Genomic DNA, 20,000 nt, shown 5'->3' with positions numbered 1-20,000 from the left:
ACCATGCCAAACCAGACTGGAGTCTGGTGCAACTCCCCAGCTTGCCAGCCCTGGTCACACTGTCCATCCCATTCCAACATGGACAATGGATGTTAAATGATGATATGTATGAACATGTGCATACCTTTGCTTAGATATCATGTGATAATGGTAAATGATCAGCATTGTCATACAAGTGAGATTGTTCAATTCCAGTCTTTTGTGAAAAAGAAATGTCTAATTATGGGAAAATACTACATTGCTTGGAAACAGGTGAGGGTTGGTTATGGGAAGGACATCTGGCCATAAAAATGCACCTCAATAAATTCTGTCTGACTCATGCAAGCATGGGAAAATGGACATTAAAACAATGATGATGATGATGATGATTTTATCTCTAATGATGAAGTTAATTGTCTGAAAATTTATATGATCAAGAACAGCTCATTTCAGATATTTAGAAATTTAATTTTACTTTTGTTTACCTTTTGGGGAAGTTTCAGCTTTTTGTTGTTTTTTATGCTTCTTTCTTGCATATTTCGTTTTCTCTTTTGAAGGTTTGTTAAAACTTCATTATCCTTGTTGTTTTCATCAGTCACACGAGGTAGAACTTCATTATTGTTTTTTGTATCACATTTATCTGTTATTTCAGGTTCCTCAAGAGAAATTCTAAATTTTGTTCTTGACCTTTTCCTCCTTTTCTTAGAACCTGAATCTATATCACTGGTTTGTTCTTTAGCAGTTTGAGCCATCCTTGAATTATCTTTGTAACTTGGAAGAGTTTTTGAAGGAAATGTTGGCGAGGATGAAGGAATTACTTCATCTGAAACATGATTTTTTACAGATTTGCTTAATTTCTGACTTTCTTGTAATTCATGTTTAGAAGATTCTACCAATTCTACAGGTGATAATGTTGATGGCTTATCAGCAAAACTTTTCCTAACTGGTGACTTCTGTATTCCAGGAATAGGAAGTGATGTCTTAAACTCCATCTTCTCCATTGAAGAATTAATATCACTAATATTTTCAGAAAAATGGGGCAACATCTCTTGACTTAACTTTGAATGCATAGGTTCAGTTTTTGGTGTATCTTTTAATAAGGAACATTTAATACCAGTCCAACAAGTTGGTGATGTTTCAGATACACTCTCATTGTTTTTAAATAATCTCCTGCGCTGTAGTAAATTAGGACGTACACCACTGTTGACATTCTCTTTGTTAACCTGTTTCTTATTACACAATCTTTTCACAGACAGCCTCGTACTTCTTTTAATTTCAAAAGATTCTGATTTGTCATCAGTGATATTCATATATAGCTCCTTATTATGTGTTTCTGATAACTTTATTTTCAATTCGGGAAGTCTAAATACAGATTTAATTAAATCAGGACTTGAACATTTACTACGTTCCTCTGAAATACTTATATTTATCGGAGTGACTGCAACAGAAACATCATCTTTTTTAGATGGAACTTGTTCTTGAGACTTAATTTCTTCATCTCCAGATAGAGTATTTTCCTCAGAATCTAAAATATTCTTCCCAATACGCTGTTTACGATCAAGAGTAGAAAGAGCATGCTTTCCAGTTAAAACGGGTTCACCCCATTTTATCTTATTTAAACATTTGGACTGTTTCTCCCTCAAGTTTGAATGAAATTTATTCCAAAAGGTAAGCAAGACCATAACATATTCAGAACTTGACATTGATTCAGAGGAAAAAATGTTAGCATACACATTCTGAAAAGAAAGGAGTCTTATTTTATCATTATTTGAAGAAGTTTCAGCCATTAAGATCAAATTCTTATAGTTCTATCAAGATTAGTATAGATACAGTCACAGTTACAATGATATGAGAGAAGCCGTAAGAGGCACCACAGTACTACAAATATTGTTGCAATAATATTATAGTCTTAACTGTAAAAGTACTAGATTCACACCTGTAACAAAATAATAGTTATATTTCTAATAACTCTGTAGATATAGCTGTAACAGTATCACGGTAACAGGATCTAATATGCATTTGTTTAATGGCATTCACAACTATAATAGTCACTCTACTATAGCCTGTCATATTGAAAGAACACCTTTCAATGAAATAGTTTATGCTGCTCTGCTCTTCATCATACATCTTTCTATTATAATGGGGAACAGTTCCATTAGATTACTGCTCACACATCTAAGTTGGTGCAATCAATGTACACATGTACATTATGGACAATTCTTTACTGCAAAAAAAGTAAAAAGCATGAGAAACATTTCCATCTTCCAACCTTTTTGTGCACAGTCAAACTCTGACTTCCCTGTCTTTTCTATTTTCAGTACAATGGTCTATTTCTCTGTTGATGATTACACATACCACTTACACATAAACACACCACCATAATTGCTTTCCTTTCTCCTGTCACTCAACTGTGTCCTCCTCACTATTGCATCCACTCTAAGCCTCTGCCTTATATATTTTCAAATTTATAAAATGAAAAAATAATCATATTAACCTTACTTAGCTGTCTATCACTCATTTAAAGAGGATCTGAAAAAACCCCTAGGACTAAAAAGAGAGAAAAATGCTTTCTCAATTTAATGCTTCTCTTTTTTCACCCTTGTTGCATGAGTTTCAATATCATTTACAGCAAAGTCAAATACACATGCTACTCTGGAAGTCAATTCCCAATAATACTCCATTCATGTCTAGAAGTCAAGTTTCATTACTGTAAACTTATTCTTAAAGACAATTCTTAACAATTTGATTACATTCACTTTCATATTCTTTAAGTACAACGGTACACAGCTATTGTCAGTCTTTATCTCATTCACTGTGTACCATTTGCATAGCATCATTAGCATTTAACATTGGATTTAACAACCTAACATGAGATTAATATATCTGTATAGTACTTTATTTCCATTCCTTGAAGAGCAATGTTCTCAATTACAGTATCATCACCTTCAACATTTTATTTGGTCTTCCTTTTCCAAGTCAACACACAACACCTATTTTTAAATATCATTAATTTGAATTAAATGTCCATTCAAGTGCATCTATGATTGTTCATACATCAGCTAATGTTCCTGATGTTCAATAGCTTTAACAATTCATTCTCCATACAATTTACTTAACACATGTGTGTTGCTTACATGCCAGAAGATGTGATTTTTCATCTGGGGAAAAAACTGCTTTAAAGATATTTAGTGTTAAAAAAAAACAAAAAAACAACAAAATCAGCTTCAGAGCTAGATGAAAGAAATCGCCTCTGAAGTATATATATTTTTTTAACATGATACATCTTGAAAGCAATTTTTTTCCCCAATAAAAAAATGCAGTTTCTGGCATTTAAACAACATACATACATACGTGTTTTTGTCACAGAGCTGCTTCTATTGCATAATTTGAATTCAACTCTTTCTTTCTTGTGGCTGATACTCTACATCTAAGAGTTATACTTAGCCCGTTACTTAATTGCTATCAACTCATAAAAATCTTCCCCAATGCTATTCTTACTTTAGCTAATTTCTTTTCAGTAGAACCATTATAAAATTAATTATGTTCCATAGAGAGCAGAACTTAGGCATTACTTCCAGTGAACTATTTGGGTAATCCATGTGTGCTTTGAATTCCTGCCAGTTACACAGATCCCACTGTAATCTTCATGTTCCACCTCTTTTACTGAGCACAGTACTGAGTTTGAATCTGCACCATTTCTATAAACTGAACAATGCGACATCCAGTTGCATTAAGTCAATCAACTTAAAATCCACTAAAATCATGGACATTTTTTTCCAACTTATTGTTCTATATCCTGAGTCATTCCTTGTTCAGGTTTTAGATAACTATATATACTGAATAACTATACATAGATAACTATACATACTGAATCAAGTGTGGGTTCTAATTCAATGTGTCCATTGGAAATAAGACTCAAAATTGACACTGGGATCTCTAGCTGGAAGTGACCCCAAGAAATCATAGATTGTTCAGATGGCTCACTGGAAATAGTATTTATGTTCTGCTACTTAGAAAACATAGTTAGACCTAGAATAGTTTAAGAAAAAAGAAACTAGAAAGCAATTTGATGAAAAATAATTAGCTTGAATCAAGAATTAAAATGCTAAAATGTCTGTATATGTTACATTTCTATGCAACATTTGAACATTTATTAATGGTATGCAAGGGTCCCTGAATGTTACCGATAATGATAACATAATTCATTAGCAGGTAAAACTAGGTAACAAAAAAGATGGATTTCTGAGTGAGCTGATACTAATAAGATAGAGCAGATGAAGAAAATGATAAACAATCACAATGCTATCTTCTTCTTCCTCTGAGAGAGAGAGAGAGAGGCAATGAACAACAAATGGAAGAACAAAGAAACTAGCATTCCTAAAATATCACATAGGTAAAACAAATTATAAAATGACAACATCAAGGAAGAATTTTTTCCTTTTTTCATGCTAGTAGAAAGAAAAAAAAACCCCATTAATATGAGTAATGGATATGAAAGAAAAACTTTTATTAATAAAGAGTGTTATGAAAAGAGAAGAGATTTAGAAGAAATGATAGAGCAACAGACTAAATGTCTAATGCTATTTTTGCTTAATAACTATTATGATAAATGTTTGACATTACTTTTTATACCAGCTATATTCTAAGGTTCAGTCAATTAGCACTGTACCGTGAAAATTGACCTTCCCAAGATGCATAATTAATGAAGAGCAGGCATAAACTCTCACTGACTCAACATGATGCCTGCTTGTAATTATTTCAGAATGCTTAAGTCGTTAATGTTTTGTCAAAAGATATGTCACATTCTTGTAAGGAACCTTGTAAACATTAGTTTTAGTAAACAATAAACAAGCAGAAATTAAAAAAAAAAAAAAAACTATGATGAAGAAAATTATTAAAAATGACAAGTATGAATGATAAAAGAAAGAAAACTCTTCATAAATACCATATGTAGTATTTTTTTTAGTAAATTATCCTTTAAAAATCACCACCAAAAGATGTTCAGCATCTACAACCTGGTCACTGACACTATTCAACTGCAGTGCAAACATATACAGTATATTATTTAATAATAAACTATGGTGGCAAAGTTGTTAGAGAGCATATGATAGAATGCCTTGTAGTATTTGTGCCAGTTCAAATCCTTCAGAGATAAACTTTACCTTCCCTCTTTTCAGGATCAATAAATTAAAGACCAGACCAGTCCAGAACAAGTAGATTGGAAGAATTTTTAGAGTATCAAAAAAGATGTCTTGTGATATCAGTTCCAGATCTTTGTATCCTGAATTCAAATCCTACCAATGGCCAGTGCTTATCACTTGACCATGGGACCTCAACTAATTATGATATCCATAATGGGTGGAGGAGGATAGTAGTTGTCTGTTGCTACAGTTACTACAGCCAAACACTATACAATAATATTTATTGCAAAAATAAAAGTATGTGACTATTATTATGCAAGCATGGCTGTGTGGTTAAGTTCATTTTGCAACCACATGGTTCCAGGTTCAATCACTTTCTGTGGTTCCTTCAGTAAGTGTCTTTTTTAACCATAAAATCAAGTTGGTTAATATGTTGTGAGTGGAATTTGTTAACAATAAGTTATATATATATATTTCTTCTGTGGTTGTATATAAGTGAGAGAAATATAAACATTAGTGAGATAAGAAAGAAAGAAAGAAGCAATGTTTTATGAGGTCATGAGATATTTAATCTGCACTGGGTTAGATACTACCTCATCGCACTTGCCTTCAGAAATGTAATGAATGAACTGGTGATTGTCCTATTGGAAACCTGCAGCCAATGCCAATATTGTTCACAGATTGTAATATAAGATATAAAATAAAATAGCTGAAGTATGTACAAGACAATTTGTTTAGGGAAGTAATGTAAGTGTTCAGTTTTTTTGGCATAACTACGATTCAGATAATTGTAGGAAAAAAAAACAACAAAATAATAAAACCCTAAAACATACTACATTTTGAACAAAATTAAATGAAATTTTCTCTTACCATTTGACAAATGATGTTCTATTCATTTCAGGATAAGAGATGAAAAAGAAATAATGATAGTGATGATAATAATAATAATAATAATAATAATAATCACAGCAATAATGAAATTAATATCAACAATAAATTTCTTAATTAAGCATGAAGACTAAAGCAAATAGAGATAAATCTTTGGTTTAGACACATACTACAAGGAGATGAGAGAATTTTTTATTACCATTTGCTAATACATTTTTATATTTATCATATGTTAAATAGACATGAAGCATGAATCTTTCTAGAGAACAAACATGAAATGTGATGTTCATACTTTTCTCAAAGGCATTAAGTGACAGGAGGGAAGTGAAATGTATTTAGCCAAGAATTGAAATCTGGCATATTGGTCAAAACAATGTATTTTCTTTTATATGTAGACTTGGTTTTAGACTTGTAGTGAAAGAAAAATAGTGAGGTGTGATGATTATGTTCTTTCCAAGAACAGGAATTATATAAATAAAATGCTATCAGCCAACTATGAGAATCATGTTATGAATTTAACCCATGTTAATAATAAAAATAATATTTACAATTAAGCATTTGGTAGAGAAGGAATCAACTTTTGAAATATTCATCATTGCCATAATATTTCACTTGTCTTCCTATGCTGATGTAGTGGCCCACATGTAATTATGTGATTTTAGTCATTAACCAGCCATGTTCCATTGGTTTTTCTGAACTAATCAGTGACCAGCATTCTAGTAGCCATATAAACACAACTCAAACTGCTTTATTCTCTTTTCCTTGGCAAACAATTGTACTACAAGAACCAGAAGAATCTCTTTCTTTGTATGGAAATGTTATTTTAACTAGTCTTAAACAACTAAAAATTTAAACTGAACAAGAAATCAATTTGCCATAACTCATTTTCCATCACTTCTCATGTTATTTTCTTTTCTGGTTAACTTTAGCAACATTATCGGCTCAGCACCCACTAAGTAGAGCACTCAAAAGAAACTTTAATTCAAGAACATATGTATAATTAATGCTATTTCCACAATATTATATATACTCTTTTACTTGTTTCAGTCGTTTGACTGCGGCCATGCTGGAGCACCGCCTTTAGTCAAGAATATCAACTCCAGGACTTATCCTTTGTAAGCCTAGTACTTATTCTATCGGTCTCTTTTTGCCAAACCGCTGAGTTACGGGGGCGTAAACACACCAGCATCGGTTGTCAAGCGATGGTGGGGGGGACAAACACAAACACACATATATATATACATATATACGACGGGCTTCTTTCAGTTTTCGTCTACCAAATCCACTCACAAGGCTTTGGTCGACCCGAGACTATAGTAGAAGACACTTGCCCAAGGTGCCACGCAGTGGGACTGAACCCGGAACCATGTGGTTGGTAAGCAAGCTACTTACCACACAGCCACTCCTGCGCCTATATATATATATATATATATATATATATATATATATATATATATATATATATATATATATATATATATATATATATATATATATATATATATATATATATTTATATATATATATAGCCAAATTAAGGGAATGGAGTAGGTAAAATCCAGGCTACATATGTTTTCTAGGTAGCAGATCTTCAGAAGTAATAATTACTTGATGAAGGGTATTCCACTAACTACTCATCAGGCTAAAGATGCCTTAGTTAAATTTAGGTTGCATTGTTGCTAAGGAACCCCAAGTTAACTCGCTGGAGATTTAATTTAAATTATATCTTCAGTGAGTTAACTTGGGATTGTTGAGTAATTATTACTGTTGAGGATCTGCTAGCTTGGAAACATATGTAGCCTGGATTTTACCTGTTCCAGTCCTTCAATTTGGAATTTTTATTCACATTCATAGCATCACTAGTTGCAAACCATAAACTATAAAACTTTTTTCAGTTTATCAAACTTCGATGTGGGAACAGCCTACAACCTTCTACACCAATAAACTATTATTGTTCCTGAAAGTTGGTTTTTTATACCTACCATGGACTGCTCAAAGCTTACTAACTTCCAACACATAGATCCTTGGATCTTACAATTAAATATTTTATATACATATAATGGATAGGGATAAAGTATCCAGGTGGGTACTGTGCAAGCACTCAGTTATAATCCAGGTTATCGTTAACTGTGTTGAGCTGTAAGGAGCTGAAGGATTACTTAACCCATTACCTCCCATAATTCTATTAACTGGAATTTTTTAAATGAAACTTTGATTTCTAGCATAAAACAAGCTGGAATGATCAAAATAACATTTTAAATAGAAATAAGCGAGATATTGGGTGAAAAATTAGCAAACCTCATTTGAATATCAGAGAAATATACCTAGTAGATATAGCAAAAAGGTTAGATATGTGTAAATATTGACAGATAATTACGAAATTTGTAATTTTTAAGTGATCTCATATGAGATCACTATTAGGTGATGGGTTAAGGTAAGCAATCATAATGTATTTTATCTGAATGGCAAATCCTGGGTTCGCTTCACTGGATTAAAAATATTTTATTGAGTGTATATACAAAACAATCTCCATATTGATTGTAATTACCTTATCCAACATATTTATGTAAACCTTGCTTTTATCCATGTTGCAATGTAAAATTCATGCATTGCTGTTCATCTACTTTGAAATTATAGCACCACTAGGTCTAGACTTGTGGTAGTAAATACAAAATAAGAGGACTATTAAAATTAATATATTGTTGTTATATATTCTACACCAACATATTTTGATGGATCTGTTCCAGCATGGGAAAAGAAACTGAGTATGTGTGTATGCATATATCTCTCAAATACAGTACCACAATAAAATGTACCCAGTAAACTCTGTAAAGTGGTTGGCATTATGAATGGTATCAACCCATAAACACCATGCCAAAAATGAAACAGAGTGAGATGTAATTTTCAACCTTCCTGGGAGAATAAGACCTAACTGAAGATTGTGGCAATGTGTTTAACTCATGCTAACATGAAAAAATGGATGATTATGATGATGATATATATAGTAAATCAATCTTATAAATTTTATTTTTTGTTCTTCAGTGGAGGGGCAGAGCCCATGGCCACCTGGGATATCTTAGCATGAGGACTGAGATAACTGAACGACATTAGAGTCCAAAGTAATTTTACTGATTGAGTTAGACCATTGATATCAGTAATTAGTAGTTCAATGGTTACTGTTTTCTTGTTTCAGTTATTGGACAGTAACCTTGAAATGTTTAATTGAACAAAACAACCCTAGTACTTATTTTTAAAGTCTGGCACTTGTTCTATTGATCTTTTTGTCAAACTGATAAGTTCTGGGGATGTAAACAAACCAACACCTTTTGTCAAGAAGAGGGATAAACACAAACACACATATATGACAGGCTTCCACACAGGTTCTGTTTACCAAATTCACTCACAAGGCACTAGTCGGGCTGAAGTTATAAAAGGAAAGACTTTCCTAAGGTGTCACACAGTGGGACCGAATTCAAAACCATATGAGCCATCCATTTTCCATTCTCAAACCAATAGATAGCATTAAAAATATTTTGCTATCTTTGTTCCTACAATATGAAATAGTGGTTTACAGCATATAATTAAGACAAATAAGTCTTTGATAAAAACCATCATTATCATGATCACCATCTAAAGTCTGTTTTTCCATGCTGGAATGGGCTGGACAGTTTGATAGAAACCAGCAAGCTAAAGGAGTGTACCAAGCTCTGCTGTGAGTTCTGGCATGGTTTCTCTGGCTGGATGCCCTTCTAACACAAATCACTTACAGAGTGTACTAAGTACCTTTCATGCAGCACCAGCATTATAGCTCTAAAAATCAGACATTGAAAAAAAAAAAAATTGCTTTGGATGTTTTGGTTGGTACAATTAGCAATCATCTTCAGGTGATAATGTTTAACTAGGTCGAAGATTGAAATTAGAAGCTTTATTTTATCAACTGGGCCTCTGATGTTCTAAAATGTCAAAATTTGTTGCAAAGGACAAATGTCGACATTTTAAGGAACTTAAGCATTTTGTCTCCATATTCTTCAGGCAGGCTGGATCTATGCTAATGTCTATATTTTGAGATGATTTCCGTGGTGATGCCTAATGCACAGAATAGACATAAAAAAAAAAAAAAAAAATTTAGACACTCTTCAGACAAAATTCTGAAGTATCTTATAATGACAACACTTGTATTTTGAGGCCAGACCCAGGATCATAAATAATACTTCCTGAATTGATCCTTGGTTTTATTCAGAGTTGACAATTGGAGATTATTATAACTGAATCATTGTGTCAATAACATATCCAAGTTTAGAAGAACATCAGTATGAAAAACAGATGTCAGTGTGAACACACACACACACACACACACATTTATTATAGTTTTACAAGCAGAGCAGTGATAGTGACTTCAAAGTTTCGGCTTGCTAGCCTTCATTGGACTGAGGTGTATTTAAGTTCATTTAGGCTCTGGTAAGTTTGCCTTTTCTTTTTCTTTTTTGCATAGGTGTAGCTATGTTGAATGGTAATTAGGTTGTAGGTTCTGATGGAAATATGTAGAAGATCTTTACTGTTTAAAGTTAGAGTTGTGCTATTGTTCAGGATTCAGTCATGCATGTAAAACTTTGTAATCAAGTGTGTCTATTTAGGTGTGTCACTTTCAGACAGTTGGGTTGCTCTAGTTCTCAAAAGAATGTAAATGAAAAGGTTAGTTTGTCAGTAGACTTGTAACTAGACAGAAATTCGGTTAGCTTGTTTTTGAAGGGTTCACAAAAGAGTGTAAGTGGATGGAAAGGTTAGTTGGTCAGTATATTTTTAACTAGGGTTTAATTCTCCTTGATATTATTTGATTACTATTTAGAACATTCAATCTTTGTATTTTGGGGAGATAAGTTTGTAGACTATGTTGATATAAATATTTCTTATATTCTAATGTTATATATAAAGACATTTACAAACGACATTGATGGCTTTGTGCAATTTAAATAATTACCTGAGACAGTGATAGGATATGCTTGAGAAAACCAAAATTGCAGCTGTGGCCAGTGCCCCCTGACTGGCGGCATGTAAAAAGCACCATCTGAATGTTGTCAATGCCAGGTCCGCCTGACCGGCTCCCATGCTGGTGGCATATAAAAAGCTCCATCTGAACGTGACTGATGCTAGTACCTGCTGACTGGCTCCTGTGCTGGTGGTACGTAAAGGGCACTACTCGAACGTGATCGATGCCAGGACTGCCTGACTTGTTTTTGTGCTGGTGGCATGTAAAAATCACCCACTATACTCTTGGAGAGGTTGGCGTTAGGAAGGGCATCCAACTGTAGAAACATTGCCAGATCAGATTGGAGCCTGGTGCAGCTACTGGCTCTCCAGACCTCAGTCAAAGCATCCAACCTATGCCAGCATGGAAAATGGACGTTAAACAATGATGATGATGACGATGACATAACATTAAATAAAGATTAAAGAATAATTTGGACAAAAGGAAAATAGAGGGTGAAATGAACAATATCAGATATTTATTTTATCTGTTTCTTTATACACTTTCAATGTTCATGAACAGCCCTTCTCTCAAAAAGTTTGTTTCCCTTCTTGTCTAATATGGATTCAGTAATTAAATACTTTTATCAATTTCCATACTATTAAATGGTTAATGAATATATATCCTATCACCTAAAATACTTGGTAGTTATCCTCCAGATAGAACTGCTACTCCGCTGGTTATGACGACGAGGATTCCAGTTGATCCGATCAACGGAACAGCTTGCTCATGAAATCAACATGCAAGTGGCTGAGCACTCCACACACATGTGTACCCTTAATGTAAGTTCTCAGGAAGATTCAGCATGATACAGAATGTGACAAGGCTGGTCCTCTTTGAAATACAGATACAACTCATTTTTGCCAGCTGAGTGGACTGGAGCAATGTGAAATAAAGTGTTTTGCTCAAGGACTCAACGCATTGCCAGAAATTGAACTTCTGACCTTATGATCATGAGCCGAATACCCTAACCATTAAGCCATATGCCTTCACTCTCCAGATAGAAAAATTGTCAGAAATAGAATTAATATCTTGTCTGAAATCCTTGCAAAGTCTGTACTAAAACATGAAATAGGCCAACACCTCTGCTCTGCTCTGGTACCATAAATATTTGGTTATACTACATTATGCAAATCTACAAACAACTTAAAACAATTTCAAATGAAATTGGAACACTGAAATTAAATATCCACAATATTTTGTAGCAAGACTAACAGTAAATAATGAAATAATGTTAATAAGCAAACTAAGCATTGACAGAAATTACAGAAGATTTTCTATGTATACTCTAGATGTCATTTAGTTTCAGATTATTCTTAATTGAGCAGATCTATGAGAAAAGGATTTCTGGCTATAACAATCATCATTTAATGTTGGCATGAGTTGGATGGTTTGACAGGATCTGATGGGTCCAAAGACTGCATTACGCTCCTGTCTGCTTTGGCATGGTTTCTATAATTGGATGCCCTTCCTAAAGCTAACACCAGTATGAGTGAGGTTGTTATACAAATTGCAACACTAAGATCTTCAACTGAGTGGGTCTACAGTACTGAAGGAGATGGCATTTTTTTCTAGGAGACAAGAAGTTAAAGTCATTTTGTATGTAAGAAACTACAAAGTCCAGTGTTAAGAAGGTGTGGTGGCAGCATTAGTTCTTTTCCTAGTATAATATGGCAATTTTGATCATGGGTGATTATAGCAGAGTTCATTCTGTTGCAAGCATTTAAGCCACCAGGTCTCTTGTTCCAGAATTTTCTCCCACCAGTCTCTGAGGCTTGGAAAAAAATTCAAAAGATTGTAGGTACTATCCTTCCCTCCCTGACTAAACAAGAAAAAAAGCGTAATACGAGGTAGATTTGGATATTATTTTGAGCAGATAGATGGATATTTTGTAGAGTTAGCTTTCATATTGTGAATCTCTTTGTAAAAATAAAAAATTGCTGTTGCAATATTTAAACAGTCATTACTGTTTGAAGTAAGTTCAATTGCTGAGGAAAGTTAAATCATTCTTGATCTAACTAGTAGTAGTAGTAGTAGAGTATGGAAGCATACGCTATAATAGCACGTTACTGTATCCACCATTTGTTTGTGGCAGATGACATCTTTGCACCACTCAGGCGACAACCCTCCAGCCCATGGGTGCTTGGGGTAGTTGTTGTTGGCGAGGGTTTTATGAGGTCAGATTTTACCTCAGTCTGTTTTAATTGCCTTTTACGATAGACTGAGGAAATGTTGGGTTTATTCTTTGACATGTTAGCCCCCACACAGTACTAGAACCACATGAAGTGTTCTGCTCAAGACACAACATGCCATCCAGTCTGAGAATTGAACCACAATCTGGTGATTGCAAGTGTGACACCCTAGCCACTAAGACACACGCCTAACTAATTAAAAAAAAATTAAGTGACGACCATACACATTAGTGTCAGTATTAGCAACAAATACCAATCTTCAAATATGTAGGACAATGTTCAACTTGGTAAACCTTTCAAACTAGCATGAAAATTGATGGACTGGAGGTATTGAAACAATGTGTGTTGACTGTATCAAAGTGAAGTTAAAATATCTTTTACTTAAATGACAATAAACATTAACAGCAGGTCATCTCTGATCAAACAGACCTATATAATTGAAAGCCCTCCAGTCATGTATTGTTTATTTCCGACAGTTTATCTAGGATTACATTATCTGGTGTGCTTTCTTTTTTACAATGGTAGTGTGATTGGAAAATTTGGTTGCTATCTCCAACATGTTGCATGATTGCATAGAAGAACTTATGTTTTCTCTGGACAGTATATATTTATAAATATGCAGGAAATATGAAATACAAATAAAAACATGAGAATAACTTTCTTTCTTAGTTGATCCATCTGTTGTAAATGATTAGACTTTCAGGGAAAATCTGTCAATGGGGGAATAGCTGTTCTGGCTAACAGATCAATAAATTGAGCTTTGTAAATTTTGTTATTCTGTTAGGAAAGATATTTAGATTTAGGTGAACCCTGATGGAGGACTTAAGATCAAAGGCATTCCAGCCATGACTATTCTGTTGATTTAAGGTTAAGTAGGACTGCATTATCTAATGGAGATCTTTTCTCATTTAAGATAATAGGGTCTGATTTGAAGGAAATTTAGCTGATATTTTCAGCAAATAGAGTAACCATGCAGAGGTTTCTTCATCAGCTGTCATTGATAATGTTGATGAAATCTGTGTTCAGTTTCAACACCTGTTATGTTGACAGGTAGGAATTTGCAGGTGAGAATTTCCAGCTCTGTTTATGTGTGCCACATAAAAAGCATCCACTGAACTCTGTAAAGTGGTTGGCATTAGGAAGGGCATCCAACTGTAGAAATCAAGCCAAATCAGACTGGAACCTGCCAGCATGGAAAACGGATGTTAACGGATGATGATAATGATTATATACATATACGTATAGTGTGAGAGAGAGTTATGTTTTATAAGGATTCTGGTCAACATTAATACTTAGTCTGTACATGTCTAGCGTTTTATTAGTAAACAAAGTTAATCTTTGTGGCAGAAGAGAATTGTTGGCTATGGAAACTGGAATAGAGAGAAGAGAGTAGAAGATGTATTAAGTAAGCCTGGAGAAAGGGTTGTAGCAAACAAATATATTTAGCAAGTTCAGAAGAGACAAAGAGTAGAAACAATGTGTATGTGCCTGTGAACTTGTTGGTAATTGAATCTTTAGCAATTACAATTAAACGGACTTCATTTACATGTAGAATATGATGTTCTGGTGTGGAACAGAAGCACTGCTTCACCTATGCAAGCAGTACTAATAATTCTCATTTTGGCACAAAGCCACCTATTTTAGGAGCAGAGGAGTTAGTCAATTACATTGATCCCAGTGCTCAACTGTTATTTATTTTATCGACCCTGAATAGATGAAAGGCAAAGTTGATCTCAGTGGAATTTGAACCTGGTGAGAATATAAAGAGGCAGAAGAAATGCCACTAAACATTTTGTTTGGCGTGCTAACAGCTCTGTCATGTCACCACCTTAAGCAGTACTCTAGTAATAAAGGTGTGTGTCAGCAACTAATTAAGATAGTTGTCAGGCATAAATATAACATTTTTCAACTATGTAGGTCAGCAACTAATTAAGATAGAAATATTTATGAAAAGGAAACCTATTATTTGGGGTGCAGTTTTGGCAAAGTTACATCTATAAATATATTATAATAAAAAATCAAAAAAATATACACAAGATAAAATCAAATCAGAGACAAAAGACCCGAAACTGACTAAGTTCGAACTGTACTATAGCTTTTATTTTTGTTTGTTATGGAAGGGACATAACTTCACTTGTTTCATTTACTAGAAAGCAGGTGACCTTCATTTGCATGGCTGAATGAGAAAGTGATAGGAAGGACATTCAGCTATAAAAGATATTTGCTCCAGATGTCTTGAAAAATAAATAAATAAATAAAAATAAATAGTCTACAGCATATTCTGATTGAGAAATATATTAGTAAAAATTAAATTATAATACATTAAACATATCAATTGTAATAAATTATCATTATTAATTAGTGATGATAGAATTGTTTGAGTTGTTTACAGCATTTACTCACATCCTAAGTTCAAAACCAGCCTTGATCAATTGAGCAGAGAAAGTGACTGGTTATCAAAGATGTTAGTGGATGGGTACCAAAAAAGAAATTGTATGAATATTCTTTTATTTCTTTATTGGTGTCAGCCATTTTACTATGGCTTTGCTTCCAGGATTTTAGTTGATCATATTAACCCCAGTACTTCATCATCATCACCATTTAATGTCCGTTTTCCATACTGGCAGAGGTTGGACGGTTTGACTGAAAACTGGTAAACTGCAACAGGTTTCAATCTGATTTGGCATGGTTTCTTTGGTTGGATGCCCTTCCCAACACCAACCACTTTACAGAGTGTAGTGGGTGCTTTTCATGTACCACTCACACATACATATGGCAGGTTCTGGGGATATGAAATATGGGTAGGTAAAATATGTTGTTATTTAGCCCTACGAGACATGTTAGAGCAGACATATGATGAAAGACATTCCAACCATGATCATATCCCAGTTCCTATGTCAAAGATAGCATTATCTAATAGGTCCTTTTACAAGACATTGAAGTTGGTGTGATAGGAAGATTTCTAGCAGGTTGAGTGATCATGTAGAAACTTGCTTATTGGGAGAGAGTGTGAGGTCATTCAGTTGGGGATCACATATAAAATGCAGGAGAATTAGTGCATATGGAAAAATGTTATATTTATGCCTGTTCAGCTGACACATGTAAAGGAAAATAAACTTTTATGTAATGCTGAAATCCTGAATTATGAATCAAGTAATAAAAATAGATAAATCAAATTAAACTCCTAATCTTTTCATCAATCAGAATTTGAAAGTGTTCAGTTTAATTTAAAGTGATAAGCAGAGGAAACCCTAAATTTTTAAAAGATTTCCGAGAAGGAACTATCAACATAATCTGAAGCAACAGCCACATCTTTACAAGTCATCAATTCATCCTTGTATGGAATATTGCTGTCATATTTGGGTAGGTGCACCATCTTGACACTTGGATCTCCTTGACTGGGTTCAATTCTGCAACCCTTGTCACATCGATATGACATCACCAGTCTTAATTTTTTCTATCATTATTGCCACAGGAAGTCCTCTGATGAACTTTCTCTCTTAGTTCCAGATCACTTTGCCTGACTCAAAACTCAGTGTCTTCATCCAAATGCAGTTGTGTTTCCACCAATAAAGAATTCTTTCTATTGTCATAGTTTTTTCCCCTCATACTGCAAGACTTTAGAATTCTCTTCTATCTCAATGTTTCCCTCCTTATGGCATGAACTACTTCAAGTCTTAAGTAAACTCATTTCTTTTGTCTTAATTTCTCTTCATAGTCTCTTACACTAAGTGGCTTCTTTCTTGTTTGGGACTCTCTTACGAGAAAAAAAAAATCTTGCAGAGGTATGTAACAAATAAATGCCAATGGCAGATCAGGAAGTAACAACATAATCAGTGGTACTCCTGTAGCTTAACCACACTTACAAATAATGAAAGGGAGATTTAAGACAAATGAAAAATTGAGGAGGCAAAAAGTTAAAAAAATAATCTTCATAAATGAATTACATGCTAAGTTTTCATACTTGTAAAGGGCAAGCACATACCTCAACATGTAATGGACAAATTACATATGGACATGCACGCACAGATTCTTATGTCGGACTCTTTCAGTTAAGACAAATAAGTAACTTTTCTCTCTCTTATAAACCTTAACAGACTTATTCTGATTTGTCCTTTTGTTTTTCCTATTGGTGTAGGATATCATCAAAGTATTTTGAGAAAAGAAAAGAGACATAACTATTTAGGATTTGAAAGAGAGAAAAAAAAAAAAGAAGCTAATGAAAATTTGTGTGTGTATGTGTATGCTTGCTCATGCACACGTGTGTGTGTGTGTGTGTGTGTGTATATATATATATATATATATATATATATACATATATATATATACTTGAAACAATTTTTCATTGAAGTACTATTTGCAAAAAATGTTTTAATCAAAGAGAAATAATATGAACTTAGTTTAAATACAAAAATTGTTAATTTTGAAGAGAATAGACAATCATAACATACCTATATATATATATATATATATATATATATATATATAGAATTCAATTTTATTCACAATGGGCTTCAAATAAACCAATAAAATCTAGAGTTGGAATGGTTGGCCTAAATCTGCTGATAAAATGGGAAAAAAAAAACGATGTAGCTGTTTTGCAGCAAATATTGTGTTTATTACATTTATCAGCTTCAAAAAATATTGTTAATTATTTCTGTTCTTGATATGAATGCAAACAAAGTATACAATTAATTCTAAGATGCTAGGAAAACATACAAGCGCTTCAATTATCTCCAGGTAATAAATTAAATGGATTGTTTTCATTGCCAAACTTTAAGTCTATATACTTATTTGACTTTCCCTTATCCAAAATTTGTATTTTTATTGTTTTTTCAGTTGAAGTTTTCTCTTTTCCATCTTCTGTTTTAAGTAAATCATCAACATTAGAAACACACAGTTTAATTGAACAACCTTTCTTGATGAGCTCCCGTTCATGTGCTAGGGCTAGCTGAGATACAACAAGTCTTTCAACTTCATGCTTGATAGATCTAGCTCCATAGTTAACGTTGTAGCCACTAGCCAATACATCAACCACTAAATGATCCCATGTAAGCTCAATAGAATGCTTTGATCTTGCACGATCAGCCCAAAATTTCAGTTCTTTAACAACTAGTTTGCTGAGTTCTGCAGGAGAAAATGGCAAAAAGTAGACAATTTCATTTATCCTACCTAAAAATTCATCTCTTCTAAAATGATGTTTGAGAATTGGTTGTACAACGTGAATTTTGAATTTTTTTGAAATAACAACATCTGATACTTTTATATCTTCTAAAGAGTCCGAATGCTTCAGTTTTGATACTTCTGCAGCTTCTTCGCGTAACTGAATGGCATGGTTTGCTATTTCATCATTAGCTAAATTAGATGTCATGATGAACAAAGCATCTTTGCATTCAATTGTTTTGCCTTTGCCGTCAGTCAATCGACCTTCGTCAAATAATTGTAACATAATGGTAAGTATATCTGGATGAGCTTTGTCCACTTCATCAAACAAAACCACAGCATTCGGATATTCTGTCAATTTCTTGGTCAATTGACCACCTTCTTCATGACCAACATAACCAGGAGGTGAACCTATAAATTTTGCTACTTCATGTTTTTCTTGATACTCGGACATATCAATGCGGACAAAACCTTTTTTAACATCCTTATGGAGGTATTTTGCCACTTGTTTAGCAAGTTCCGTCTTACCTATACCAGATGAACCAAGAAAAAGAAACACCAGTGGATGGTCTTCGTCATACCACCCATTCTCTTTTCTCCGAATAGCAGCAGCAACATTATTGATAGCGCCTTCTTGTCCAATGATGTGTTCTTTAAGTCTTTGTTCAAGAGGATATTTGCGTCTATCTTCCAGCTCTTTCTTTGCTTGCATTTCTTTGAATTTTTTCTCACTCTCAATTAAATTTTGTTTCATATTCTGTGTTCGAGCGTAATCATATGGTTTGTGACCCAGTTCATTTTCAGCTGAAGGATTAGCCCCAGCATTTAATAATTGTGTCACAAAATTTAAATCATCAATAAGCACAGCATAATGAAGTGCTGTACAACCTTTGAAATTCGCACGGTTGCTAAGTCGATCACTAAATTCTTCTTCTCTCGTTAAAAGAACTTGGAGGGAATTCATTCTTTTTTCTCGGGCAATCTTCAAAGAGTTACTATATTCATCTCCCAGCTGTACATCGGCACCAGCCTTCAGAAGCATCGAAACTGCAGCTGAATTTCGGTTAATAACAGCTAACTGAAGAGGTGTCCACCCAAGAACGTGTCTTTGGTTAACATCCACACCAGATTTTATTGCTGTTTCAGTTCCTGAGGTGTCAAATGTCTTTATGGAATTTAACAGTCCCTCGTTATCATTCGAAAGATTACCCGCGCAAAATGCAACGCATCCAATTGCAAGAGAAGAATAACCGACAAAACGGCATGGGTGAAGATAAACGGATTTCACTTTTGTAAAGCAAGGTACAACAGAATGCCATAAGGTATATTTTCTAGAATAATAGCGATTTACTGTCCTGAAAACTTGCAATGGCGTTCGGTTCAAATTAACCATGAGAAACCTGAATAATGCCATATTCAATGCGATATCGTGAGTTTTTAAGTAAAAAAAAGATGTAAAATATTCTCAAAGGAAAACAAAACAAAACAGTGAAATGTATTAAATTCACAGAAATGGTAAATAGTTCATTGAAGGATTGATATTCTTAACATATTGATAAAGAAAGTCAATTAACCTACCACAAAAAGTTGTTAATTCCGGATACAAAAACG

The 20,000-nt window shown here is 33.7% G+C and overlaps 3 protein-coding genes across 8 annotated transcripts in view; 1 reads left to right on the top strand and 2 right to left on the bottom strand.

Moving 5' to 3' along the window:
* The window catches only part of LOC106882520 (uncharacterized), a 26,773-nt gene extending 6,780 nt beyond the window's left edge, over positions 1–19,993 (bottom strand). For 2 of the 6 annotated variants that reach the window (XM_014933234.3, XM_052978548.2), the window contains exons 1-4: positions 19,968–19,993; positions 10,987–11,387; positions 5,991–6,008; positions 465–1,715 (exon numbers count right to left, since the gene is read on the bottom strand). In XM_014933234.3, the coding sequence (XP_014788720.2) occupies positions 465–1,715; positions 5,991–6,008; positions 10,987–11,139 (1,422 nt within the window). In that variant the 5' untranslated portion in view covers positions 11,140–11,387; positions 19,968–19,993. Of the gene's footprint in view, positions 1–464; positions 2,204–4,924; positions 5,016–5,990; positions 6,009–10,986; positions 11,388–19,967 lie in introns of all 6 variants that reach the window. The other 4 variants (XM_089347409.1, XM_089347408.1, XM_052978547.2 and 1 more) reach the window with 4 other exon arrangements.
* On the bottom strand, positions 17,823–19,993 carry LOC106882521 (mitochondrial disaggregase). Its single transcript, XM_014933235.3, has one exon. It carries the CDS (start codon positions 19,801–19,803, stop codon positions 17,953–17,955), a length of 1,851 nt encoding a protein of 616 aa, XP_014788721.1. The 5' UTR covers positions 19,804–19,993; the 3' UTR covers positions 17,823–17,952.
* LOC106882519 (WD repeat-containing protein 3) overlaps positions 19,865–20,000 on the top strand; it is a 35,685-nt gene continuing 35,549 nt past the window's right edge. The window contains exon 1 of the mRNA XM_014933231.3: positions 19,865–20,000. The gene's annotated coding sequence lies outside the window, so the exon portion shown is untranslated.

This window comes from Octopus bimaculoides, chromosome 2 (genome assembly GCF_046866305.1).
Source record: "Octopus bimaculoides isolate indiv1 chromosome 2, ASM4686630v1, whole genome shotgun sequence".
Lineage (NCBI taxonomy): Eukaryota > Metazoa > Mollusca > Cephalopoda > Octopoda > Octopodidae > Octopus > Octopus bimaculoides.
Note: the sequence above shows the minus strand (reverse complement) of the source record. Positions and strands in the feature narration are given on the sequence as shown.